We start from the raw sequence: 27,260 nt of genomic DNA on the forward strand, positions 1-27,260 counted from the left end.
GAATGGTCTGGAAATAAGAAGAACATGTTGCTTTTCATGGTCCTAGTAACTTTTTTTGAAGGGGAGAGGAATGCAATAAAGTGTACTTCCTTCTTCCCAGCAGGTCAGGCTCCTCTCACAGTGCTCTTGGCTGCAGGTTCCTTGGAGCCATCAGCTGGGAGCATTCCCCGAGCAGACTGTGGTGTGAGCCGTGGTGGGGGAGCCCTGCCTACTCTGACTGTGCTCGGGATACATCTTCCTTTGAATGCAGGGCCAGGTGCTGGTTCACACCCACAGGAGCAGACTGACACAACTGCTCCTGCCTTTCTTTGGTACAGCAGGGTTTTGGAAAGTGGGGTTTTCTCATACAAAACTTGCAAGTTGTTAAGACGTGAATTTCTGTAGATTAATCACTTTGAATAACCATTTTCTGATGAGGTGTTCACTTCCACTTACTGTATTTTTGTGGCAATTGACTGCAGTGCTAAATACAGTCTTTTCTAACAGTAATTGTGGAATGCTCTTTCAAAGACTGAAGGAACAATTGTTGATATCTTAGCTAATGCACTGTTATTTCTTTGGTTACAGAGGGAATTGCATTTCCTTCAGTGGTTTGCTGTGTTAAAAATAGAGTTTCTAGAGAGTTGTCCAGTATCTATTTCTGTTTTCTGTTCTAATACCTACTTGCACTGTAGGGCTTTGGAATGGCATTCAGTAAAATGACAATGATTGTCTATATACAGTTCTTTCATAGCCAGTTTAATTTACAGGTGTCTGTATGTTGGAGTTCCTATACTCTCAGCATGAATTAAAGAGTTCTTATTTTTGTTTAGCTCTTTTTATGCTGCCCAGATAACATTCTAAGATAGATTTTTGGATCTTTTGTATCTATTATGTTTGGTTGCTTTCAGGGATGAAACTAGAAATGGGAGCCTCTCATAGGCAAAAATACACTTCCTGCTTGCATGCATTTGCCATTTCATCTTTCTCAGTCATTTGAGAACTGTCCTGTGTAGAACAAGTGTTCTTGTTTACTGCAGGTCACCTAAGATTTCTCATAGGCATGTGGTATTTCATTCTGGAAAGCTTTAGGCATATTGTTGTGTTCCTTCAGGATCTACTACTGGAGTAGGTTGTTTATGGTTATTTAGCTTGTAGCTGGTGAACTAAATGTCTAGGGTACATGGTTTGTCTTCTCTACTTCTGCACACCTTACCCCACAACTCTTCTCATACTGCTGTCCTTTGGAGGTGATGCTGATGAGTAGAAATGTTTCAGACATGACTTCAGAGACTGGCATGGACCTCTGACAAGACCAGTAATGTTGTTTGGGCTCCTTTGTGCCTGTGCTTGGGGCAGCTCAGTGCTTCAGTTCCTGTTCAAAGCCTGTGGTCTTCCCAGTGCCTCTCTGAGATGTCTGCGGTATCTGACTGTTGTTATACAGGCACTCAAAGAGAAAAAATAGACATTAATGTCTCTGTGCTTTAGAAAGGCTCTCAGTTTTTTCTAGGCTGTGGAGGACTTTACCACTGCAAGGCATGTCCTAGAATCCCACATGTCTTGATTAGTTGAGGCTCTTATAGAAATTGTGAAGTTTGCTGGCTTGTAGTCTTTGAGGGAGTTTGCTTGCACTTTTTGAACAGCAGTGTAATTTGTGTAGATCTGGTGGTTTCCAGAAGCTATTTTATGTCCCTCTGTTTGTTTTGTACTGTTTTTTTTAAAGCCTTTCCTTTACAATGAACCAGTAAACATTGAGTGGGACTTATGGACACTGGGTTGCACATAGTGAAAAATAGTTTGGTGATTGGTTGGGGGGTTTTGGGTTTTTTTCATTCAGATGACAAGTTGGTAACTCCATCAGTGCACTTTTATTGTCTTGAATTTCTTCCTTAATTTGTAGTGAGATGCAGCTGTTAAATACAATCTGCTACAATAGTAGCAGCCAGCATTTCTTGATGGATGAGACTTTTGTATTTATGAGCACAAAATGCTCTCATGGTACAATTAAGTTCTTCTAATGAATTCGTAAGACTGATCTGTAATTGGCAGGAGGAAGTTAATGACTTTCATTATGTTTAAAAGATCAATTAATGTGGTTTTATAATACGAATCTTTCTGAATCTAAAACTTTGCTTGTTTTGAAATAATTTCTTCAAAGAAAAATGTTTCAGCTCTGTTGGTCACTGTTAGAGAGGTCAGTGTTCTCTGGGTTGTGAAGCAATGGTCAAGTGGAAAAGTCTCCTTCCCATTTTGCATCTCCTGGTGAAATGAAGTGATGATGCTAAAAAAGACTTGCTGTCATTTAGTTGTCACCTAACATGTATGGCTGCCTCACTTGAGAGGTCTGATTATTGCAGGAAATACTGTTCCCTACCTAAGGCTCCCCATTCTGTGGCAAATGCTTTCTTTCAAATGAGAACTATATGCAGACGCGATATGAATCTTAAGAAAGCCTTGCTATCTAGTTCCTGGTACTGCCAGAATCTTTAAAGCTGATGCTGCTGTACTTTTTCATTGTTGTAATAAGCTTTGGTGCTCTTATCTTGGCTTTAGTGGTAGTTCATTCTTGACCTACCTAACAGGAACAAAAGAATAACAGGATGTTATTGCTTAGAGGACTTGTTTACTACCAAGTGTTCTGTTAGACTGCTCAGTCATTTTTATATTGGCTTCCTCAAAAAAAAGCTATCTAGTAGTCCAGCAGATACTAACATTTTCTGTTTTGCATTAAATTAACCATCCTGGCTTTGGCTATAGTCAACATGTCACTGTTTCTTGATCTGTGCCTTTTTTCTCAGCCTTTCTTCCTGCTTATATTTTTCTTCTGTCTTCTGCTCCCTCTTGGCCTTCTATCACTAAGGCAGGACTTATTCTCCCAGTTGTCTTCAGTGTTGTTTTCCTGCCATGTGAATTTGGAAAGGATGGGGGTGAGAATGAGCAATTTGTTAATACCTGTCCTTTGTAATTACTGGTTGCAAATGACTATAAGCCAGGCAAGACCATTCCATTCTCAAAGCTGTGAACAAGTTTTCAATTCCTTATAAGGTTGAAATTTCTTTCCAAGTGCTGTTTTATGCAAAATTCAAGAGCATCTCATGCTAATATATGTTAATTGAACATAGGTAGTTTCATAGTGACTTTTGTGGAAACAAAACTTTCTTCTTCTGCAAGTGCCACTTTATTAGTTTGACACTTGCTTTGCTGCTCTGAGAACACATTTTACAACTATTTTAAGGCATACATAAAAAGGATTTCTGTTTTATTATCAGCTCAAAGAATCACAAGCTAGAAAGCATTGCCTTTAAAGCTTTTTGTTACTGATTGCTACATACTGGCTCAGAAACCTTCTGTTTCATCCCTTGTTACACAGTATCTGTGAGTAAATGGATTAATTATTAGAGATGGTGAAAATGGTGTGATTTAGTAGTCCCAGCTATTTTGACTAGCATCTTGAACATGTACTTTAGAATATACTAATATAATTAACAATAGAGTAATGATAAAACCTGGAAGTTGATAATAAGATAACTGTCTTGCTGACTCAGTTCTAGAAAGGATGTTTTGTCTCACTTAATCAGACCAAGACATTTTGGATAGTTTAGTCTCTGAAATATGTCCTAGCCTTATTCCCCTACCTCACGGTTTTAAAATACTATCTAACTTCTAAAAATAATTTAAGCTTGAATTTGTTGGGAGCAGCCTAACTGGTACAAACACTGTGTGCAGCCACTTCCTGACAGATTCAGTAATTTTAACAATATTTCTTCTGTTTCCTTTCACTGTTTTTACCTGATTCATATTGGGTTACTTACATTCCCAGAGGGAGCAGCTAACAGTTCCATTTTAACATTACTGTATTCCTTTTTTGTTTGTTTTTTGTCTGCAGCCTGTAGAATGGCTGGCAGTCAGAAGTTGTCAAAAGAAGCTGAACGTCCTTGTTCCATCTGTACAAACAATCCCTATGCAAGTCTGTGCCCAGAGCTGCTGCCTTTGATGGGCTGCTGTGTGCATGTCTGTGTTACAGAGCAGCTGGGTACAAAGGCACCAAACCTGTAAAACTTCCTGTGTGTGCAAAGCAGCAGAGAATGCTCAGGTTCTTCAGCTGTACAATAAATTGAGATTGACCTGTTCAGGTTTATGTCAGGACTGCAGAAGCCGGGGTAGACATTTATATCTAGAAAGAGACTCTTGAGGAGATAAATTGGACTGAGAGAGCAGTCTCTTAGATAAACTGCACTGCTGCTAGGCATAGCTGGTGTGTTCCTGCTCACTGGCTGGGTGCCTGTTCCCTCCTCTGCCACCAGAACCACTGGAAGCACATCAGTGGTGTAAAAGAGAAGCAAGGCAAGCTTGAGAGTGTCTGTAGTCAATATGGAACAGTAAAAGGCTGCAGCCCATGTATTTTTTGGACCACGAAAACACTCATGTTGCAGCTGCCTGTGGCCCTACAGGAGTTACTGATCCACAATTTCTTGGATGTGGCTATGAAGGAGGGTAAGGATCTCCTGAGCAAAGGTGAATGGAGAGCATGAGGTTCAAAATTGGCTTTGAAACCATGAAATTTTGAATCTGTTCACTGTGGGTGCCAAAATCAACTATCTGATGCTTTGCCTCCATGCAGAGCTTGCATGGCCTAATTTTTGTCTGCATGAAATAAGCTTCAAAAGGTCCTGGAGCTCTTTGGCTGTTGACTGCTTTCTGGGATCAGTGTGTTTGTGGCAGCTCTTTTGAGCTGTGGCAGCATTTCCTCGGTAATTCTGCCCTCAGTGAGGGAGGAGGAGAGGTCGGGTGGTCACAGCACTGCCCGGTATCCTGTCGGCAGGCTCTGCCTCTGCAGGATGTGCGGGGTCACGGCATAATGGCTCCTGTCAGTGTCAGGCCCTTCTGGCTGTGTTTGCATCCAGCTGTCTGAATTTCCCCTGGTGTTCACTGCACACTGGTGTGACCAGAGAATGGGGACCCTCGTGTGTTGCCATTAGATATTGCCCTTGCATGTTAACATGGTTTTTTTCCTGAAGTTTCTAATCTCCATAGCCTGGGAAAGAAAGAAGTGGACCCTTCAGTGTCGCCTGTCAGTTAAAAAAACCAAAAAGGGTGCGGTGGCTTTTGGCAGTGAGAGTGGTTAGTGAAAAAGTGAAAGTGAAAAAGGAGATCTGTTGGGAAGATTGTTGTGAACAATTCAGGAATATTTTTAACTGTTTCTGTTAAAGTAGAAACTTATTTCTATGGGGCATGCATTTCCATGCCTTCATGGTGGTTTGGTTAGTTGTTCTACTCAGCTTACTAAAATGCTGTCCTAGTTTGGCACTGACCCCAAATAAATAATAACATTTCTTTCAGCAGGGCATGTTTAAATCAACCTTCAGCATGCCAGCATTGGGTTTGCGGCTTCTAGCTTCCTGAGGCTATGTGCAAAGCAATTTGTCTTTCTGTAAAATAGCTTTCATATCTCTGTTATGATGCAAGTAAACAAACCATGTGATTAAGCCAACTTTAAGATCTCAGGAGCATGGATCCTATTTTGGGATTTCCCCTGTGTGGACTATGTTGATGCACTATTAAGCCTGACTCTGGGATGCCTGTGCCCAAAAGCATCTAATTGTCTTTGCTTTTCTCATGCTTGAATAATGGAGCAAATCTCATGGTCTAAGCAACTGAATGCAGCTACAAGAAAACCTATTTGTCTTTTAGGACTGTCCTACATCAGCATTGCCTCTCGGTCTCCTGAGAAGGAAAAGCTGGGGTTGTTTGTCAAGCTGATTTCTGTCAGTTGGATCCCATGGGCTGTGGCTGAGGCCCATCCTCCTGCTGGAAGGGGTCAGGGTGCTCTGGGTGCAGTGTGGAGTTGCTCAGGGAGAGGGGAAATGCACACACGGGGCTCTTCTTGAACCATCGCAGGAGCTCACTGGTGTTGAATGTCACGGAAGCCAAGTAATTGGTAGATGATAATTTGGACATTGTTTTAGAATGTAAGATGGGGTGAATGTTTTGAGATATTTGTGATACATAAAAGTGTTAATAAATAGCTCTTAAGTTGATGCAAACGTAGTTTTTTACTTGTTCTCTTAAATCCAGTTGGTCGTGTTGTTGTCGTAAAACACATGATAATGTTATGTACCTTAAAAGTCTGATCATGACTAGGAATTTTGAAAGCTTTCTAGTAGTGCTGAGAGGGGTTGTTTGTTGGTCTTCCTTTTCTGAACTCTTAGGGTTTCTAGTAGGAGAGAATTTCTTTTGAAGTGAAGGCTGAAGATAGACTTATGGCTTGGCTGGAATTGACTTGGACAATTGATTGTTTTGTCAGTGGGTGGACATTGTAGATGTTCATCTCAGTTCCCAGGCAATCACCTCTAACTGTAGAGGCTAGGAGAAACTTGCTTACTTTTTTATTTTTTTTTTTTAAGTGATCTGTTCTTGGTTTTACATTTTTAGCCAGTAGTTCCTGCCTCAGGATTAGGATGCAGTTCTCTCCATTAGCTTTAAAGAACCATTCCACTTGGGATTGGGTAGGCACTCTAGCCCTGTGGTTATATAGGAGACCAATGATAAAGCATTCTTAGTGCTTCCTAGGAGTCTCCTACAGAAAGTACTTTCAATAGTACATGGAATTTGGGATCTACTGCTTCACCCATTGCTCTTGTATCTGTTTAACTCCTTAACCTAGACTGGATCAGCTTTGCTCACAAGAGTCTCTGGCCCACCATCTTCTACAAACAGTCCTTCATCTGGAAAACTTTTTGCTTTCCAGAGAAACAATGCTCATTTGTCTTTCTCCTCTGATATGGTCACAACTGTTGGGATTTTTTTTCCCCCTCTTGAATTCAGTACCTTATCAGATGAGCCATGCAGAACTGTGCAGCTGTATTAATTAACAGGAGTAGTGCAATTACTTATGTCACTCCTGTGAAGCTAATTTGTATAATGTGTAATTAAAATATTTTTTGGTTTCTTAAAAAACTCATACCCTGCTGGCAGGTCATATCAGAAATCCTGATATTCTAAGTGTGACCTCTCTGTGCTGTTAACTAAAAATAGATGCAAGAATTTTTGTATTCTTGCATTTCTTTCCAGAGTTTATTACTGTTTTAATCTATTTTGATTTATTTGATATCCTTTTCATTCTGCCCAGGAAGTAAATATTGTCTGAGTCTATTTCCCTCCCTCTGATGAATGCCAAGATACCATTAGGTGAAAACTTCTGTGGTCCATGCAGATTTGTCTGAGTGTTACTGATAGAGCTATTTCTGTCAGACAAAGTAACTAGGTCATTTAGTCTATAGTTTTCAGTGTGAATTCAAAATTATGCCCATGATTTCTATTAGCTTTATTAATTGAAAATAGACCTGAAAAATAAATCTGAATGCATCTTGAATATGTTGCTTTGTTTTTAAGGAGAACACGAGAATTGTCAGAGTGAAGGTTATAGCTGGAATTGGCCTGGCCAAGAAGGATATCTTAGGAGCCAGGTAAGCATATGTTGTTAATGAATTGAGGGGCAGCTGCCTCTTTATTTTCTTTCTACAGCTCTCTAGTTCTCAGTAAGTTCTCCTGTGTCTCTTGAAAAAAAAAAAAGAATCCAAGCTCTTTCAACTGGTAACTTTTTAAAATTATTAGAGACTATATAAACATGAAGATATCTTCTTTCTTGTCCAAGAGTGACTTGGACAGACCTTACATATTGGCAAAACAAAGTAGAGGAATGTTTTATTCTCTGCATGGTAAAATAACTCTGTCATGGAGGATAGATCCATGTCTGTATTTCACTTCAGGTAGGGTGCAGCTAAAATAACTACAGTTTAGTTGTAGTCACAGTTTTCATCTGTGCTTGAAAGACTTTGAATGAACACAGTGCTAAGCTCTAGTAGCTATAAGACTGTTTCAGCTCAAATTATGTGCAGAGAACAGTGGCTTAACACTTAGCAAAGGAATGATCAGACTTGTGAGTTGGTAATTTAAATGCTTTTAGGAGTTGGTAAGTGGCAGAATGCGTTTTGTGCTAAAGCCACTTTTGCTTCTGGCCTTTGTACAGAGGGTCTAGAAAAGTATTGATGGGTTTAGTACAAGTTCTGCTGTCAACTGCTTTGGCATATGTGCAGGAATATTGTTATTTTAGCACTAGCAAAATTGCTCTGTGTGGCATGGGTTTAGCAATAGAAAAATTTCTCTTGTGCAATTCATGTTTTCCCTAAATCCAGACAGTCTCCCTTAAATTTTTTGTTCATGTACTTTTATTTTTTTACCTCAAGCAAAAATAGATCAGCTTTTCTCATCATAACTTAAATATGTGAAAACCGTATGTTTTTTTGCTGTATGGCAGACAATCTTGGTCAGCTTTAGTTACTACTCTGAGCAATTGATTGCAATTGAAAAGTAGATATTCATAATATGTTAGGTTTTAGTACCACAGGAAGGGAAAAGGCAGTAGGACATTTGAAGCAACAATATTAGGACATCTGCATTAACAGAAAAAAATCAGCTTAAGCTCAGACTGTCAAAATGGTAAACATTTTGCAAAATTGTTGCATGTTTGAGGAAGTACCTCAAATTCCAGGTGTTCTAAAGTGTTAAGATATGTAATACTTCAAGATTTTTTCAGTCACAACAGATTTTTTCATGCACGTCTTGTTGAAATGTGAGAGGATCTATTACATCTATTTTCCTGAAATAACTGTGAAAGAAGACAGAGTCACATTGTACTGATACACAGAATGGCATAGCTAATATGATCTTTATCACTACTAGTGTTTATATTAGTTTTATCTCTAAAACTGTGTAGGAAATGATTGTGATTACAAATGTCTGTGGTATTTGTAAAGTAATTGTAACCCGAGTTGCATAACTGCTATTAATTTAAGCTTTTTCAAACTTGACTGCTGATAATGGTGACCAAAAAGGGCACAGAGCAGCATACTACTTGTTTGGTTTTTTTCCCTACCAGTGACCCATATGTGAAAGTGACGTTGTATGATCCAGGGAATGGAGTCCTTACCAGTATTCAGACAAAAACTATTAGAAAGGTCAGTCATCTCGTCTGTGTGGGTGTGGCGGGGTGTGTTTGGGGTTTGTGTATTGTCTTGAGATTTTTTGAAATCAGACCCCAGAGGCAGAGTTAAAGCTATAGGAAGTGTGAGAATTCATGTCTTTTGAGTGAATGGAAAGAAGTGTTCCATGATCTGCTCAGCTTCTCTGTTTATGGCATTGTGGTATTTTTCTCTGCAAAAATTTTTTTGAAAGGTAGAGGAAAAACTGAGGAATATAAGGTGAGTACTGATTCAAAACTATATCATTAATGGAAGTACTGAATTGTTCTGATTTTTCTGAGATCTTTAATGATATAAGAATCTTTCTTGCTGTACAACTTTTATCTTTGTATGTTAAAACACAAACACAGTTTGTTCTGTTTAAACATCAAATTGCAGCATTCGCCTGAATCATGATACTGCTTGTTTTTCTAGAACACACGCAGGAAAAAGTCAATACTGCTAACTCAGTTTAACTAAAAATGAAGAACTGTATATATGAGAGGGAAAGCACTCTTCCCAATTGTTGTTGTCAGATAGTGGCTATGATTTATGAGATCACTCATGCATTTTTCCTTCCATGTAAATAATTGTTACATTACTCTCTTTGTAACTAAACTATCTGTAGTATTTTTAAAAATAATCACAATTCAAAGATGAGTTTAGTTGGATGTTATGCTGTGTTCAGCCCATCTGTGCCTGGTCTGTGTTGCTTAGAGATTTGGCATTTGTTAAGAACTTGCATGTAAGTAATGTGGGTGTTGAAGTGAGAGGAAGGCAGACATTATTAGTGAAGGGACATAATCATAATTAACTGTTTAAGTGTTTAATGCACCTTCTCTGCATCCATGGCATAGCCACTATCTGACAATGCCTGCATGAGTTGTCTCCATTCTGCACTGCATTAAACAGTACCAGACTTCTTTGACTTTTACCAGCGATATCAAGGTTAAAGGTACTTTTTTCTTAAGTGGATTGTTACATGGAATAAAACATATATCAAAAATTATGTATACTCGTACAGAATTATCGGTATAACCAATGCTCTCATTTATTTTTCTTCCTCTGCACAGTCTTTAAACCCAAAATGGAATGAAGAACTCTTATTTAGAGTAAGTTATTTTGTTTATAGCCTTATTACCTGTTTGATATTATGCTGACACATTGGGAAAAACTACTCACTACTCTCCCTACTCCAGAACTCTTCCCTAATTCAGAAATAACTCTACAATTAATGTTCTTAAATGTTCTAATTTTTAATGTCTACTTTGGTTAGATGTTACATTTTCAGTCTTGATGTTGCCTTCTTTATTCTGTGAAGGTTTAAAAGCATGGATTTAGAAGCAATTTGGAATACTACCAGTTATGGCTTATTGGTTCTGATAGAAATGCATTGTATGGTAGAATGGCAGCAAGGTATAAATTTGCTGTTTAATAAAGACCTTTGATATTTCTTTCCTCCTGCATAAACACTGAGATTTTGCTAAAGACAAGTGCTGGAATTCAGTATGTATGTTAATTATCACTACACTTCTTTTTCATAGGTTAATCCTCAGAAGCACAGACTCCTTTTTGAAGTATTTGATGAAAACCGTTTGGTAGGTCTTTTTGTGTTAATTTTGCAGTGTATTAAAGACTGAATGAAATGAAATGAAAGCAAGTCCACCAGGATTCAATGTGGATAAAAAACCCACTCCAAACAACCTTAATTTCTATAATGAAACCTAAAGCTAAAGGCAGATCTGGTTATTTATCTGACATTACCACACTCCTGAAACTCTGAAGCAGTTACATTAATACTGTAAACTTCTAATGTACTTTAACTCATGAAAGCATCATTCTTTTATAGTGCTGTTCATGTGATAGGACCAAATTCTTTGGTGATACTGAAAGCTCTGCACTGGGTGTTTATTTTTCTCTACAAACAAAGCACTGTTGATATGTGGTGTGAGAAGCTTCTTCAGTGTGTGAGGAGTAGTATGAAAGAAAGCATGCATGGTTTTTCTTTGGAAAGCTCAAGAAGTGAACAGTGGATTGTAATCTTGTAGATTGGTGTCACTCTGGATGGCAGGTCACTGGTGAGATAGGGCTAGCTTGTGCTTTTATCTCAGTGAAATAAAAATTCCTCCTCTGACCCAAGCTCTCATTTCATGTCCAGATGTCTAATTACCTGTATTTGCTTGTATTTCATTGTGAGTAAGCTTGTAGCAGTACAGTCATGACACCTGCATCTGTTTCACCAAAGTTCCTTGTCACTGGCATAAATGCCTTTCCTTTCTGCAGGATTTTGGAACTAATAGGAGGGATTGAGTGCTCTTGCACGCCAAACACAGTTTCATTCCAAATAAAGGATTGCTTTGTGCTTTGTGGTTGAGTGGTGTGGTGGCCATGAAAAACATTATTTTTTCCTAAAGCTTTCTGCATGTGTTCAGTAAACCATTATATCTTTTATCAAGGTGCTACTTTTCTGAGGTTGGGAAGAGTGAAAATGTGTGTAAATATAAGTACAAATGGCCTAGAATAATGAGATTTAAGGAGACTTGTTTCTTGGTTATAGCCATTACACAGTCCCCAAACCATTTACTACTTAACTGGTGATATTACCTGTCCCAAGTATTTCAAATATGGTCTCTCTGAATTATTTAAAAACAATGTTAAAGGGGATCACGAGCACTTGTGGCCTACATGGGAGGTTACATGTGTTTTTTCAGGATGCTCAGATTTTCATCTGTGCATAATATTACAGGCTACAGCATATCCCTCACGAGGTCCAAGTCCTCTGGCCATTGCACATCTCATTAGAGCATTGCTGCCACCACCTGGAAGCCACAAGGCATGACCAGAAAGTAGGATTCTTATTTTTCTGGGGGAAGGCCAGTGTTTTCTTTGAATTTTCCACCAGGAGAACTCCTTCAAATTTTTTCTCTAATCTGGAATATGTTGTTTGATCTGTTTGCTTATGGAGAGGAACCAATTAAACATTTGTTGGTATCAGCTAGGAAATGGTGCTTTGTTTCCCATACATGATTATATTTAGAGATCAAAATATCATGACCTCATCAGTCACTCTATAGTTTTGTAATAAAATCCCCATATTTTTCATTGTTTCCATCTCACTTGATGAATGGAACAGGCCATCTTGCTATTTCTCTTTAGCTTGCTCTCAGAAACAGTGTTTTTATCCCAGATGTCTTGAGTGGTTTTAAGACAAATTGGTGCCTTAGCTATGATTGTTATTTAGCATTGACAAGCTCCCCCACTTCTATTAATTCATCCTCACATGTCAAAAATCATAGGTGCCTTGCTAAGTAGTTATGATCAAAAGGTGTTTCATCTTCTGTTATTTTAGTATTGTTATTTTCAGTGTTCTTTCATCTACCTATTGGATGACTGTTTAAAGTCTAAATGTGAGCAGTCTGATAAAACTGAAATAATATTATATTTGTGTCCTCCCAGTGGTTGATTTCCTCTTTACAAAATTTTATCCCAAGTGCTTTTACTTCCTTTAACTTTTAGGAATAAATGGAAGCCAGAAATACCTGCTTGTTTTTAAGAAATGTGTTTTTAAATACCAGCCTCAAAACCTTTCTTCAGACTTTAGCTTAAATTTCAGGTCTTGCTGCTTTGGTTATATCGCCAGTGGTCAGAGTTTTGAAATCTTCCTGTCAGAGCTTCAAAACTTTAAAAATTCATTTATCTTGGTAAAGGAGTGCTAAATCTAGTTTGTTCTTCTGACTTGCAAACCCTTAGTACAATACAGGGTTTGTAGAGTCTTTAATGATGGTTGTCTTTAAAAACACACTAGAAGATTGTCAAGAGCATTGAGATCACTTAGGAGATGAATCAATGAAAGGACCACACCTCTTGTTATCTGTCTTACAATACCTTGTCACAATTTAAGTATATTGCAAACTAAATGCCTAAATGGGTTATTGATACTGAAGAAATCAATTATATTAAGTTTAGAATGGAACTATTGGTATTTTTTAAAAAGACTAACTTTTAGTTCATTTTTATGCCAACTCTAATTCAACAACATCACATGTAACACTTTAAAAGCCACCTGACAAATCTGTAGTTGGCTGGCAATATCTATACAGGTAAGGAAGAGAGACATATTGAGAAATTTTGTTGGAATCCCGAGTTACCAAATTATGTCAGTTTATTGTTGTCTTAGGATTTCTTTAGTAAAATTGGACAAAACATTTCAGATCATACACTGGGGGAAAAAGTAATGCTTTTACCAAAAGAAACCAACACCTCCAATGGTTGCGCTTTGTGTCACACCAACATGTTCCAAACTGTTCCACTAATACATTTGTTCTTGGGGAAAGAAGAAGCATTAAGAAATGCATTTTTGACTTTTCACTCACATATCATAGGGTCACTTGCTGATTTTTTTGGTTTGTTTGGTTTTATGGGTGTTTTTTACTGTATTGCTTGAAGTTCAAATGTAACTTTTTGAAACTGACCAAAAGAATCTTTTATGGTATTTTCCTTTCCTCTTCTGTCCCCATCCCAGTCCCCCACCAAACATATAACTTTAGAAGAAGTCCTGTTGGTTATAATGAAATAAATGAAATGTTGTATTTGTTGGCTTTTTATGAATAAGCTAGTATTCATTTATTGCTGCATTCTAATAATGGAATTCAGGTAATGGAGGTTAAGTAAGCCCTGGAGTATAATTAGAAAACAAATTTGTTGCTTGCAAACAAGGTACTGTGAATTTGATTCTTGACTCTTTTTTTGGGAAGGAGGTATAAATGTTAATTTTACTGCCTTCTAGCTTAAAATACAGTAAAGGTTAAATAAATATGAAGCAGAAAAAACTCCTAGTAGTATGACCTATAAAAGTATAAATGGCCTAGTGTTCTCTTCTGTTTGTACTCTTTCAGCAGTACCAAGTAACTTCATGTTAGTGCAGTAGCATTCAGTACTGCTTCATATATGGCTTATGTATTCAAAAGTACATTCATAGCCAAATGTTGGTGTTTTTCAAAGCAAAACCCACTGCAGAAATCCCACTTAACAGCAAGTTTCAAGATTGTCTTTTATCAAAAGTCCCACTAGGTGCCAGCAAAGGACCTCTACAGATTATATGAACCACTGAAACATTTTGTAGGAATTCTCAATCCCTTTACTCTTGGAAGAATTGACAGTATATTAACTTTTTGACATGCTGATAATTTTATGTAAAAAATGAAAGTTTTAAAAAATAATAATTAGTTATGAATGTATGAGGCAGTTTGTATATAATTATACAGAATAGCTTTCTTCTGTAATTCTGTTTGGTAATGCTTTTTATCTCTGTGCACTGTACTTAGTTCAGTGTTCTAAAGTTTGTGTAGCTGGTCACATATCTGCAAATCACATTGAACTGTAATGAATGTGTCCTTACTCTGGGCTTCCAGCAAGCAAGATGAGGTAGTTTAATTTGTAAGAATAATTTTGTTTCTTTCTACCTTTAACAGCTGTAGTTAGAAAAGGTCAAACTAGGAATAAAAATAAATGCCAAATTATTAACAAGAAAAACTTTTTTGGCTCCTGTTCAGTTGCACCTCATTTAAAATTATTAATTAATAAACACAGAGAGTTCTACTATGTGCAAATCTTCAGAAAGTGTGATTACTTAGCAGCATGTGGATTGCAAGAGAATGCCAGATTTCTTTCAAGTTTTATTTCAATAGTGCAGAAAAATATTTTTTTAAGGGAGAGAAGGCTTATTTCACTAGTTTGTGCATAATTCAGATCTCAGCAGTTTGCTAGCATGGTTACTATTTGGAAATTCAATCCTGGACTTGATACTCAATTATATGGGACTTCATTCCTACCAACTTCCTGTAATTCTAAACCTATGGGTAAAAATATTAGTAGTCATACGCTGCTGAGGAAAGTACGGACACATTGACTCAGCTCGTGCAGCCGCAGCAGGCGTTGCTGTTTGGGACTTGGAAGTTCTGGAAGCCTATTATAGTATTCATTTATGCAAATTCCAGAAGGTATAATTGAAACAAGGTCAGTAGTGTTTGTCGCAGCTGAGGCCCTTGGAACATAAGTGCTTTCTAAATGAAGGCTTTCTGACTGCAAGCGATCTACGACGGTCTAGAAACTACAGTTCAAGGAACGGCTGACTTATTTCCAGAGGTACTTTCTTTTAAAATGCTAGTATCTTGTAGAAATTAGGACAAAGACTGCAACTTTTATGGGTTTTTACTGTTGCAATGTACCAGCTCTGGGTTCTGTGCAGCTGCCTGTAGCCTTTCTGCTGAAGGATTTTTGTGGGTTTCATTTGCTAACATGCGTGGAAATGAGAACAAATGGCACGACGGTTAAGATTGCATTTTGCTACCCAAAGAAGCAACACAGATCCATTATCAGAAACCTCTGAAGATTTTTTGGATAGTAATAATTGTATGCACTTCAAAAAATCGCAGAGTTCTGCACCTAGTGTTACACAAGTGAAACTAACTCCTAGACAAACTGCTTATGCACCTGTAGTGCAACAAGTAATTAATCAAGAGAAAAGCACACGTATTTCTTCACTGCAAATAAAAAAGAGCAGTTCACTGCACATTTCCCTGCAGTCTAGGAGGCAGAGTGGATGTTCTCAGTTTGGTGATGCCGTGGCTGCTGGTGAAGACCCTTCATTCATTGGTGTTGGTAGTGAAGGGAACTGTGGCACTGGAACTGTGGCTGATCATCGATCTAATGACAGCTTCCTGAGCAGTGCTGCTCTGGGCAGAGGCAGCCTCAGCAGCATTGCAGCAAGTGACAGTGGCTCGTTCAGCAGTGCTGGCAGTGACTACGGATCATGTGCAAGTACCACAAGTGATGGAGGTTCATATAGTAACAGTGTCATCAGTGACAGTGGCAGTGGCACACTTTGGACAAGTGACAGTACTTTCTGTAGTAGTGTTGCACATGGTGACTCTTCATATAGAAGCACTGCAAACAGATGTAATTCCTCCAGGAGCAACTCATCTCAGGAAACACTGTATAGAAGTAATACTACTTTTGACCAAGATGCTTTGTCCGTGAGGAAGAAAACTAAAATTCCATTGCGACGTTGTTCATCACTGGTTATTTTCCCTAGGAGTCCTTCCAGTACTCCTCCAGCTTCTCCAGTAAGCTCCGGTCAACTACCACACAGAGGCACCTATCAAACATCTCATAAATTAATTATTTCTCCTAGTGAGCTATCACCAAAAGAAGATCAGACAATTTCCAAGGGATTCCTTTCAACAGCAGTCAATGGACTTAGACTGTCTAAAACAATTTGCTCTTCTGGTGAGGTCAGAGACATCCGACCACTTTATTTGAATGCATCATTACAGGACAAAAGTCAAATTTTGAATGGTCCTCAGCAGGCAACTGGTGAAGAAGTACCTGATGGCTTCTCACGTGTTTCAATTCATCTTACACAAAGAGTATTTGCATCAAGCAGTGAAACGGTTAATGGCTCTTGCAGTCCAGAGTTAAATCTGAACTCTGGTACAAAATACCCTCATTTAAAACTGGAACGTAGCACATCTGCATGTCTGCCCTCAGAAACAGATTCAGAATATCAGATTAATATAAATGAACTAGGAAGACCAAACGCACAGATGAGCAAAACTCACCATATTTTGCAAAGAAGTGTTTCCTTGGAAGGATCACGCCAAAAAGTTTCTTGCTGCTTATCCAACCTTAAATACAAGTGTCATAGTGCAAGGACGTCTCAGTTGCACATACAGTTCAAAGCTGGGAATGAAGGAAAAACAACTGGTGTTAGGAAAAGATATGGAACCTCTAAAAGGGAAATGTCTAGCACTTTGTGGAGGCCCCATAAGGTGAGTGTTGTGGTTTATAGAAAAATGTGATGGTATTTTACAGCTGAAATTTATCTGGAAAGTAATAAAAGTTTGCAACCACGACTTAAGCACAGTGATTTCAGAGTTTTCTAATGGTGTCAAATTGCCACCATTAGGAAGTTCATTTTTTAATTATCTGTACCATTTGGGTTTTAGATTAATTTCTTAGAATATGGTACATAGAGTAGCATAGGTGGATAGGTGTTACTGTGGAATACATGTATTTAATAAATTTTAAACAATAGTTTGCTGTTTACATTAACTCAGAGGGATTCTCTTGTCTAGTTATTGAGACAGGAGTAATTTAAACTTCAGATTAAATTCTGTAGTTATAAATACCTAACTTTTCAGTAAATTAATAGTAGTTACTGAAGTTGTTTGCATATAAAATGGGTAAAAATGAGTGATCTTCTAGTTTTATTTCAGATAGGCTTTATTTTGCAGAACAGTTTGTTGTATGTAGAATTAAAGATAAGTCATATTTGAGCAGAGAAACTGTAAATACCATTTGTTTCTGTATACACCCTGAACCACAGGAATTTTCAGAGTTTCCTCTTGCTCTTTTTTTTCCTCCTTCCAACTACTATTTCAGCTTGAGCGGTACAGAGTAACTTAATACCTCTCCCAACAACATTGCTGTTCAAATTATAGTACTTGGGTCTAGAAGGCTTATATTGAATTTTTTTTTTTTTGTAATGAAATTCATGTCCAGCGAAACTGCAGAGGTGTCTACTCTCATTAACTCTTAAGGCAGTTAGTAAAGCATAGGCCACATGAAAGGTGCATTTTAAGCCTTGTTTAAATAACATTGTGAGGACTTAAATTATCTGAATATTTTTAGTTATGAATGCTGATACAAGTGCAACAATTGATGGTTACTAAAATTGTTTTAACTCATTTTCATTGATTTGACGCTGCTGCCGTATAACTGACATGCTTGTTAAGCAAAGGGCTTTTTGCCAAAGACATTATAATTATGGCAATCCCTTTCTAAACTAGTAAGACAGTTACCTTGGAGGTGTTAGCCTGGAATTTTCTGTCTTTTGTTGCCCTTAGAGCGGTGCCTGATGATTCTACGCTTTCTGACTTCCTCAGTGCTTTTTGGTTAGAGTTTAAAGAAAAATTCCCTTTCCTTCTTGGAAAACTGTGATTTATGCTTAAACTTCTTTATAAAACCTACTGTGGATCACAGATAAACACTATATATATATATATATATATATATGTGTATGTGTGTGTGATTATTTTTCCCAAAATCACCTAAAATCCACAATAAGCATGAACAGATTAGATTCAGACTACATAAAATGTGTCAGTTATTTTGAAATTATGCTAGCTAACATTTCCAGAAAACCTCCTAGGACATTGGACTGGTATTAGCTTGTTTCAGTTCCCAGGAGCAGTGTTTGTAGTGGATTGACATAAACACCAGGTACAGGAACCTTTCAGTCCTCAAATGGCTCTTTTCAGTTTTTATGTAAAACCAGTAAATAGGTAAATATTCTATAAAACTTCAAAAAATTTAAAAGCTTCCCCCACCAAAGAGAGCAAAAATATAGTTGACTTCACAGCAGTTCAGCAGTACACTGGAATAAAATAGATAAATACTATTGTATTTGTTGTTAGTCTTTGTGACAATATAACAGATTGTATGGCAATCATTTAATTACATAGTCCAGTTAATTATCATGGTGTATTGTGACTCATTTAAAAATAAACAACTCCCAAAATATTTCTCTTGACTCCAGTTAGTCTGGCCTAGTATATTGATATGCTGAGTCTGGGTTCAAATTTAACAAGTTGATACTGGAGTAGCATTTAGTAATGTCAGCTATCTGTACAGGGCAACCATGAAATCAAATCAGTGCTGTGGTCAGAGACTCCAGAGGCTGAAGCAGCAAAAGGTCTGTGCATTCTTTTCTTCCATGCCTTGCTACCAGCCTTCAGCCACCTCAGATCACATTTCCTGCTTTCCATAATCAACAGCTTGTTAAAGGCTGGCTTAAAAAAAAAAAAATCAACACCATTTCTATGACAACTGGCCTTGGCTTATTTTTAATTAAGTTACAAAATGGGGAATGGTGGTGGCCAGTGAGCCACTGCTGATCTTTACTGGAAACTTAATGAATAAGTTCTGTAGTAGATATTGGAATTTCATTTATGTGAAGCAGGAGGAAGAGATAAGTCCATGGTTACAGCATTGAAGGTTGTCCTTGACTATGTATTTCTGCTTTAATGTCTTGGGTTTTTTTATTATTGTTTTGGTGTTAGGGTTTTTTTCAGTGCATCTGTCTCTGCTTAGGATAGAAATAAATCTGCATCTAAAGCATTTTGACATCACAGGTGTGGATTGGGAGGGTGGGTGTGAGTAAGGGAACAGTTACTTGTCATACATACATGAACTCAAGAGGTATAGAGAAAGACATAAACAGTGAATACAGTTCCAATTCTTGTAGAATATTAACAAACTTCTAAAAAAATAAAAGTTCTGTTAATCTTGTCCACAAGAATATCCACAACATCCCTGTTGACATTAGCTATTCCTTCCCCATCAGTATCACTCTTGGATAATTGTAATATTGTAAGACAATATTGTAATTGCAAATCTGTTTCAGCAGCTGTATACCTTTAAAATAATTTCTTATACATTAGAGGGAATCAATTGTGTTATAGGCCTTTTGTTTACAAGTAATTTTGCTCAAGTTTTTGTCTGTAGTTATTGAAATTATGCATTTTGAAGAAAAAACCTAAAAAACAAAAAAACAAACCCAAACTTGAGAGATGGTGTAAAATAACCAAACTGTTTTTCTACTGTCAGATTCATGTAAGGGAAACCTTTCAGTTGGAGCTCTAGAGCTTTTTCACCAAACTCTGGAACTTTGCCTTCATAAAAGATGCTATTTGAATCTTGCTGTACTAAATTTAAATTTAGTAAAACAGTAATTTAAGGGGGCTGTGTGTGAGGATTTCTCTCTTGAATAACGTCCCAGCTGATCTGAACATGCTGAGGGGACCAGAACCTGTGTCTGGAAGACTGTGATTCCCATGATAAATGCTGCACCACAAGTTAGTCTTTTCTCTTGGATTTTCCTTAGGCATAGAGTTTCTGTCATAGCATAACTCCCTCAGAAAATAGGGATCCAGCCAGGGAGAAGCACCAAGAGAAGGGAAGGACAGCTGTGGCTTAGCTCCAGCTTGGAGCAAAGGGCTGCATGTGTATCATTGTCCCACATCTGTGCAAGGAAATGAGGTGGAAAAGGAGCAGCAAAAGCAAAAAATTACGGAGCCAATACATGGCAAAGCACAAACTGGCATCACTTGATGCTACTGTGCTATGGTAACCTCATAATCTACCAACTTTCATTCAGTATCGCGTGTCTGGAGGGATCCCATTACAGCACTGTGTGCTGCTCTGCTGTGTCATGCTCTGTTCAGTCAGGGAGAACTGGGCTTGGGAGGAAGGTGGTGTCTTTCTGAGGAATCATGGGGATGACCATGTTAGACTTTAATCTCATGAGAGTGTATGTGTTGTGTCTCAGACAAATTTTAGATGCTGAAGTATACATCAATACCTTGAAGGGAAGACAGTGGAAACTGTGTTAATCATAATAATGAACAATTATAATTAGTTGTTGGTAATTTCCTGCTTCTGTGCTTTAAGTGGCAATGACCTGTAGTACTTTAATAGTTGGTATTAATTTCTTCTGTGTTTCATGTTGCTTAAATGCAGAGCTTATTTACACCTTATTTTCTACCTTTCTCCATGCTTTAGCTTTTGATTAGCAGTCCTTCTCCAGGGGAAGAAAAAAATGGCACACAAAGGATGGGATAGATCTTACAGCCTGCCTATGAATTGTTGCTATGTGGATGCATTAGCAAAGGAAGCAATCAAATAATACTATTTGGTAACAACTCGATCCCTGAAATTTTTCAGGTTTTGCAGGTTGTATTTGGCAACCATGACCCATATGTATCTTTCAGAATATCATACTGTGAGGAAGCAGATATTTGAATATACCAGTGTATTAAAGCTCTAGCACTTTGCAGTCCTCAGCAAACATTACATGTACATATTAAAGAGAAGTTTTATTTGATTGTGCTCTGTGGAGATTATGATTAGCCTAAATCTGTTTATAGTCTGCAGCTGAACTGAATTTGGGCAGGTTGCTTATGCCAGAAAAAAATGGGAAAACTAGAACTGCAAAACCATGCAGCGCAAGCCTCCTGAAACAGCTTATGTAAATATGCAATTATCCAGCCTTCAGGGTGATTCATGTCCTTTTAATCTGCCATGAGAGAGTGGGAAGCGTTGATGCTGTGGCTTCTTTAATGTTGCCACAAGCTATAGTTATTCTGTTTTTTGAAATGTGGTATACCTACAAAAATGTGTTAAAGTAAAACTTGTTCACAGGGCAAGCTAGAGACATTATTTCTTTACTCCTCACTAGCTGTAGAACTTGCAGGCTTTCAGATATGAGATCATGACCATTGCTTTCATTTCTTTTTTTTTATTATTGCAAATAGACAATTTTGAAATCACTGTTGAAAAATGCCAAGTATTGCACACATGAAAAGCAACTAATGATGCACACTTGGTGATGGTCTCCTATACTGGTCAGGAAATGGTTTGTGTCATGGGGAAAAACTCACTGAAAATGTCAGCTCAGATCTTGCTGACAGACAAATAAAATCTTAGGATTTATTAGGGAAGAAATAACCAAACAAAGTTAAAAACACCATTGTGGAATTTTACAGATCCACATAGGTACCTGGCCTGTATATTTCTGGTTGTCTTTTTTCAGGAAGCATGGATAACAGAACTAAAAAAAGAAGGGTTGCAAGATTGGGGTAAGTTTTATGTGAGGAGAAACACTGAGGAGGCCAGGGGGTTTTCAGCTTTGGAAAAGAAAAGGTGGTATAGAGGGAGTTTATAAAACTATACGTTAGGGGAGGAATTTTTCCATTCCACTTTTAAAAAACAGTGTTCTTTAATGTGTTGCTGAGCAAATTGTCTCAAGATCTGCATATCAAAATAGAAATGGATTTTAAGAAGTTAAGTTGAAGAAAGGTCCATCAAAGGGTATTGCATTTTCAATATGTATTTTAATGTCGGGATCAAGAGGCCCATGACCACTTACTCATTAGAAACTGGGGGTTGTATCAAAGGAAGTACTGTTCTTAATTGCCACTATTATTATTCCTTAAGCATCTGCTCTTGGCCATTACATGGAAAGGATACAAGGGTAGGCAGAGTGTTAATCTGACCCCCAGGCTCTCTGGTGCCTGCTCAGCCTTTGCAGCCACAGAGGATCAAGTAGAAATGCTCTCCCCTCCCCTTGGCAGAGTGCTCCTCTGTGTTCTAACACGTGTTTTCTCATCTTCCAGAAGTGGATGAATTTCACAGATTAAGCAAGTAAGCAAAACTGAGTGGCCTTTTCAGTCAAGTCATTTGCTTAAGACTGACTTTCACCCTTGTCTGAAGGGTACTGCCCTGCATTTCTGTTAAGCGTCTCTGTTTCAAGTGTACTTTTTTCCTTATTCCCTGTGACAAGCAGAACATGCTGATTTGGGAATGAAGCCAGCAAAATGTTTGTAGCTCATTGCAGTGTTAGTTTATGGATCTGTAATCATCTCTGTTTCAAGAGACTGCATCATTCTTTTTTTCTGTCATGATAGTTTACAATAAACCAAAAGTCTACAGATAGATGCAATTATTGTTTGTGACCTTGGGCTGCTTTCAGCTGTATCAACTGTAACATAAGCAAACAGAACTTAAGGATATCAGCAAGTTCCTGGCTGATACTGCATACAAACTTGAATTGGAGTCACTGAAGTTAGGACGTATTAAAATGTAAATGAGACACTCCAGCTACTCAGTAACAGGAATGTGGTAAGAAACACAGAACTGGATTCTTTCAGACCTAGATGATTTCTCTGGCAATCACTGATTTTCCTAGCATAAGGGAGATGGCCTGCTCGCTAACACGGAGGTACAAGGGCTTGTTGAAGGAAAAGGGATTCCAGTGTTTATTATGAACATTACTTATTTTTCAATAGCGTTTCTGCATTAGCCAGTTATTCTACTAATAATTGTTTTTATTACGTTTCCCTTTGGACAAATATTTAGCTTATTAATGAGAAATCTTAAGGGGTTAACATCTGGCAAATTATAGGCTAATAAAACCGTGTCTGAGGTGGAAAGTGTAATATAGCTTTGGTAGTGTTGTTGAGCTTGTCTGAAATAAATTGTAATACTGTTTTGTTGGAAAAGTAATTGTTGGATTATTCGTGTTGTGGTCACCTTTGGTCATCAGAGGTTGAGGCATCCGGTGTCAGTTCATGCAGACTGGTTTTGGACAGGTGGGATTTATAGCTTGAGCATAGCAAGACCTTAAGACAAACCCAACCAGTGAGTTCTGCTCTAGCCAGGTCCTGTGTTTACCTTTATGGCTGGCAGCAGGAGGTTAGGGCTTGGGGCTGGGAGAGGTCAATAGGTGGGGCTTGAGACTCGTGTTCAGCAGTGGCTGAGGACTGAAGCTGAGTGTGGAGGAGCACGGGAAGCTGCACTGTGGCTGGCAGCAGCCCCAGCTGTGTGCTGGTGCAAAGGGCAGTCCTGAGTTAGTGTTGATGCTGCATTTGCACCACCAGTGGACTTAATGATACTGAAAACTGCTGGACTGAATTTGGAGCAGGGTGAGGCCATGCAGCCTGCATCCAGCCCTGCTCTAGGCTCCTTCTGTAAGAAGTGGCCAAGTCCCTGTAAAGCCCTGGCCAATTGATTTAATTTAGGGCTGAAAAGCAGCTTCCAGGTTCAACCTGACTTTATGCCTCTGTGTGATCCTAAACTGGATCAAGTGAACTCTGTGGGAAGTTTTGCTCTGAAAAGCGAAATGTTGATTGACTGTATCAAGTCCTCCAGCTGAATGTGTTAATTAGCCACTCTAGTAAACATCTGCAATATCTGGTTTATGTGTTGTTACTTCTGGGGGCAAATTGCACATGCAGTTTTAACATTTGATAAAGTTTTACACCTCTGTGTTTTAAACTTTATAGTGTTAAATGGAGAAGGTAAAAGTGTGCCTGGAATTGTTACTATGAGAGTTCATTTTTCAAACTTTCTTTGAAGTCTTTAAGATTTGGCAAAAAAGCTTTCACAAATAGATGCAAGAGTTTTATGGTTTTATACTATTATGAAGATAACTGACTTGATGTCAAGAATGATTTGTTGAAATAGTATCTAATTAAATATTTGGTACTGGTTTTGAAATCCTTTGTGGTGAATATTGCCAGATTTAACACGGGAGGAGAAGTCTGGATTGGCTTTTGACTTTTCATAAAATGTAATAGATCTGCTTTTTATATGGTAGTTTGTTTGGCACATGCATACATCAAACCAAAGGAACTTGAAGTTCTGATGAATAAAATCAATGCGTTAATAACTTTTGACATGTTCTTTATGTTGTTCTGAAGTATGCTTTGGTTATATTAGACAACTTGCCGTCCTGTGAACTACATTTTAAAAAAAACTGTCTTAAATTGCATTGTTAATGAACTTTTAAGGATAAGTTCTCAAAGCAGCACACATTGAGTGGACTAATTTATGAATGTTGTAAAAGTACCGTAAACTAAATATGAACTCTTAAGGAAGCAACAAGATTTTGATGCCATATAAAATGTGTAAGCTGTAAATGGAGAAACAGAAGATGCTTTTTCTCTGGTTTTTAGATAAGCAGTAGTCTGAAAATATCTTTGGAAGTGAGAGAGAATTAGTGAAAATAACCTCAGTGTCATTTCTAAATGCTGTCTGTTAAGCAGATGGTAAAACTGCTGAGACATGTTGTGCTGACACCTTGCTGTTGAAACAGCCAGCAGGGCTGAAGGTCCTGCAGAAACACATGTTGTGTAATAACCCTTGATCTAACAGTATGTATTCTCCCTGTTTTGAAAATGCTGATAGAGTTTTATATCTGTCATAGATGCCAACTCTAAAGAAATGCCTACATGGCCTACATGTCATTTTAAAAAAATCTCACAATCCACCGGTCTCCCTTAAAAATACAGGAGGCTGGGACTGTAATGAATTCCATACAACCAAGTATTTATTGCATTGCAAGATAGAGAAAACATTACTTGTGCAATCCGTGAAGTTGGTACAATCTTAATGTCATAATTGAATTTTGTTTTTTTGAAACTGTTACTTTTCCATGATGAATAGCATATGCTGGCAGTATTTTATGGAAGAAAAAAGAGCTCACTTTTTTCACTTTAGAGTTTAAGAGAACAAAATAATGCACTCAGCGCAGCATGAAAAGAAAAATACTTGAATTTGCTAGTGTAGCTTAGGAAAGTTTTTTTCATCCTCATCAAGCTTGTAACTAATGTTGATGTTTGGGTGTTTAAGCAAGAAGAATGTTGGTTTTATAAGGCATCTATTGAGCTCATGTTTTCTTAAGCAGCGATAGTCCAGATCACTGTTTGTTTTTTCAATTTGAATTGATACTTATGTTCCCTCCAATAAAAGCTGTATGCTTTCTTGTTTTGCCATACAGCTGTGGATTTCTGTGCAAAGACCAACCTGTGCACAGCTAGCTGCCAGTTTATTCAGAAAAAGACTGGAATATGCTTGTATTCTAATTAATGCACTAATACCAGCAAACATTTGTCACAAAAACTGATAGAGAAAATACTTGTTATTTCAACACCCTGGTCTTATACAAGAATTGTTTCAAAAGGCTGTGTGGTGAATCCAGTAATTAAGAAAGACATTAAATTCAGTGACCCATTTTCAAACCTGATAACTTTTGGGTTATGTTGTCAGTACTGCTCTTAAAAGTGTGACTCAGATAAGTCTGTTTAAAATCTACTGCAATGGGAATTGCAGAAAAAAAAGTCCAAAATATAAAACTTATCAAGCATATATTCATAAAATAGATGAAAATAAGTTTTGAACAGTATTACTGTCTTTTGGTGCTTTTCTTTGAATGCTTTGGCATTGCACTGGAGTTCTTCAAATGAATTGTGTACAGCAGCTGTCTGTCCTCACCTGTTTTTAATAACTTTCTATAGACTAAACCAGTGAATCAGTAAAATACAAGGCCTCTCTGTTAGTGCAGTATATATCATTAATTGAGGTTGGTGCCAAGCAGAAAGTCTGAGTTCTCTGGCTGTTAAGAAATTAGAAGTTGACAAGAACAAGTGACCCACTTGTGTGTGCTGCGTGCTCTGATGAAACAGAGATCCAAACAGTTTCAGCTCCACTGGCATTTAGTTGTTCATGTGTGCGATGTCTGTTGCGAAGCTGCTTTGGCACCTCTTGGCAGGCAGTTAGTCAGCTTGTCATAGTGGGGCACATCACTGCAGATCGTTCCTGCTATCTGATTTATGTGTTAGTTGTTTGGAGGTCAACAGAAATCTCCACTCAGGGTTTTGCTTTCTAGCTGGAGGAGAAAGTTAAAGAGTTGGTTATCGACGCTAACTCTGCTAAAAATAGCAGGAGAGACAGTGGAATAATAAAGTGAATAACAGGAGCCCATACTCAAATTATGCTGGTAACAAACACAATGTTCTGAGGGTTTCTAAAATAGAGCAAACTTTTGTCCCACATTCCAATAATTTATTTGGAAGGCATGTTCCACTTCAGGATTGCCAAGAACTTTACAAATACTAAGCCTTTTAACATGTCTGAGGTATGTGCTGTGCCATTTTAAAAAGAACCTCATAGGCAAAAATGATAACCTATTTTTTTCCAGAATCCTGTGGTCTATAATAGCACGGAAAGTTTTCCTTCAGTAGTTCAGGGAAGCTTCCTCAGGTATGAAACCTATTGTAGTTTTCTATCTCAGATGAGTCTGTGGACTAAAAAGGTGGATGTTCTGTATATATTTTCATTTTTGTCTCCTTCAGATCTGACCATGACATCCACACTGCAAACTGAATTTGAAGTGTCATATCTCCAAATTTCTAGCATTTTATCACCTGTGACAGTCTAGTTGTGCTTTTTGCAGGTGTGAAAATTACAGGCCCATGTAAGACACTGGTTCTCCAAATACATATATGACTTAAAGGTTAAATGGATGAACTTAGGACAGCAGAGTTAAGGGAAAAAGGTACCAGAATCACTAATGCAAAAAGAACTACTTCCAGAAATACCTATACTTTAATGTCAGAGGGACCAAAAAAATGGATAGAATTGGACTGGAGTTTTAATGCTGTAAAACATTTGAATTGAAAATTAGAATAAGTTTTCCAGAAGAAAATTGAAACACATGGTTTTGCCTTGAGGTGAAAGAAATAGATGTCAGCAAGCTGCAGAACCTGGTGGTGAAAAGTTTTATGGACAAACATTAAAGTTCTGGGGTGATTACTTTGAATATATGCAACAACAGATTTAAGAAAGAATAGGTACCAAATA

At 37.8% G+C, this 27,260-nt stretch overlaps 1 protein-coding gene across 5 annotated transcripts in view; it reads left to right on the top strand.

The window, feature by feature from the left end:
- Positions 1–27,260, top strand: part of NEDD4 (NEDD4 E3 ubiquitin protein ligase) — a 51,066-nt gene that overhangs the window by 2,525 nt on the left and 21,281 nt on the right. For 4 of the 5 annotated variants that reach the window (XM_033070596.2, XM_033070598.2, XM_033070597.2 and 1 more), the window contains exon 1: positions 15,317–16,828. In XM_033070596.2, the coding sequence (XP_032926487.1) occupies positions 15,317–16,828 (1,512 nt within the window). Of the gene's footprint in view, positions 1–7,371; positions 7,446–8,917; positions 8,997–10,072; positions 10,112–10,543; positions 10,598–15,316; positions 16,829–27,260 lie in introns of those variants that run through there. The other variant, XM_033070600.2, reaches the window with a different exon arrangement.

This window comes from Catharus ustulatus, chromosome 12 (genome assembly GCF_009819885.2).
Source record: "Catharus ustulatus isolate bCatUst1 chromosome 12, bCatUst1.pri.v2, whole genome shotgun sequence".
Taxonomy (NCBI): domain Eukaryota; kingdom Metazoa; phylum Chordata; class Aves; order Passeriformes; family Turdidae; genus Catharus; species Catharus ustulatus.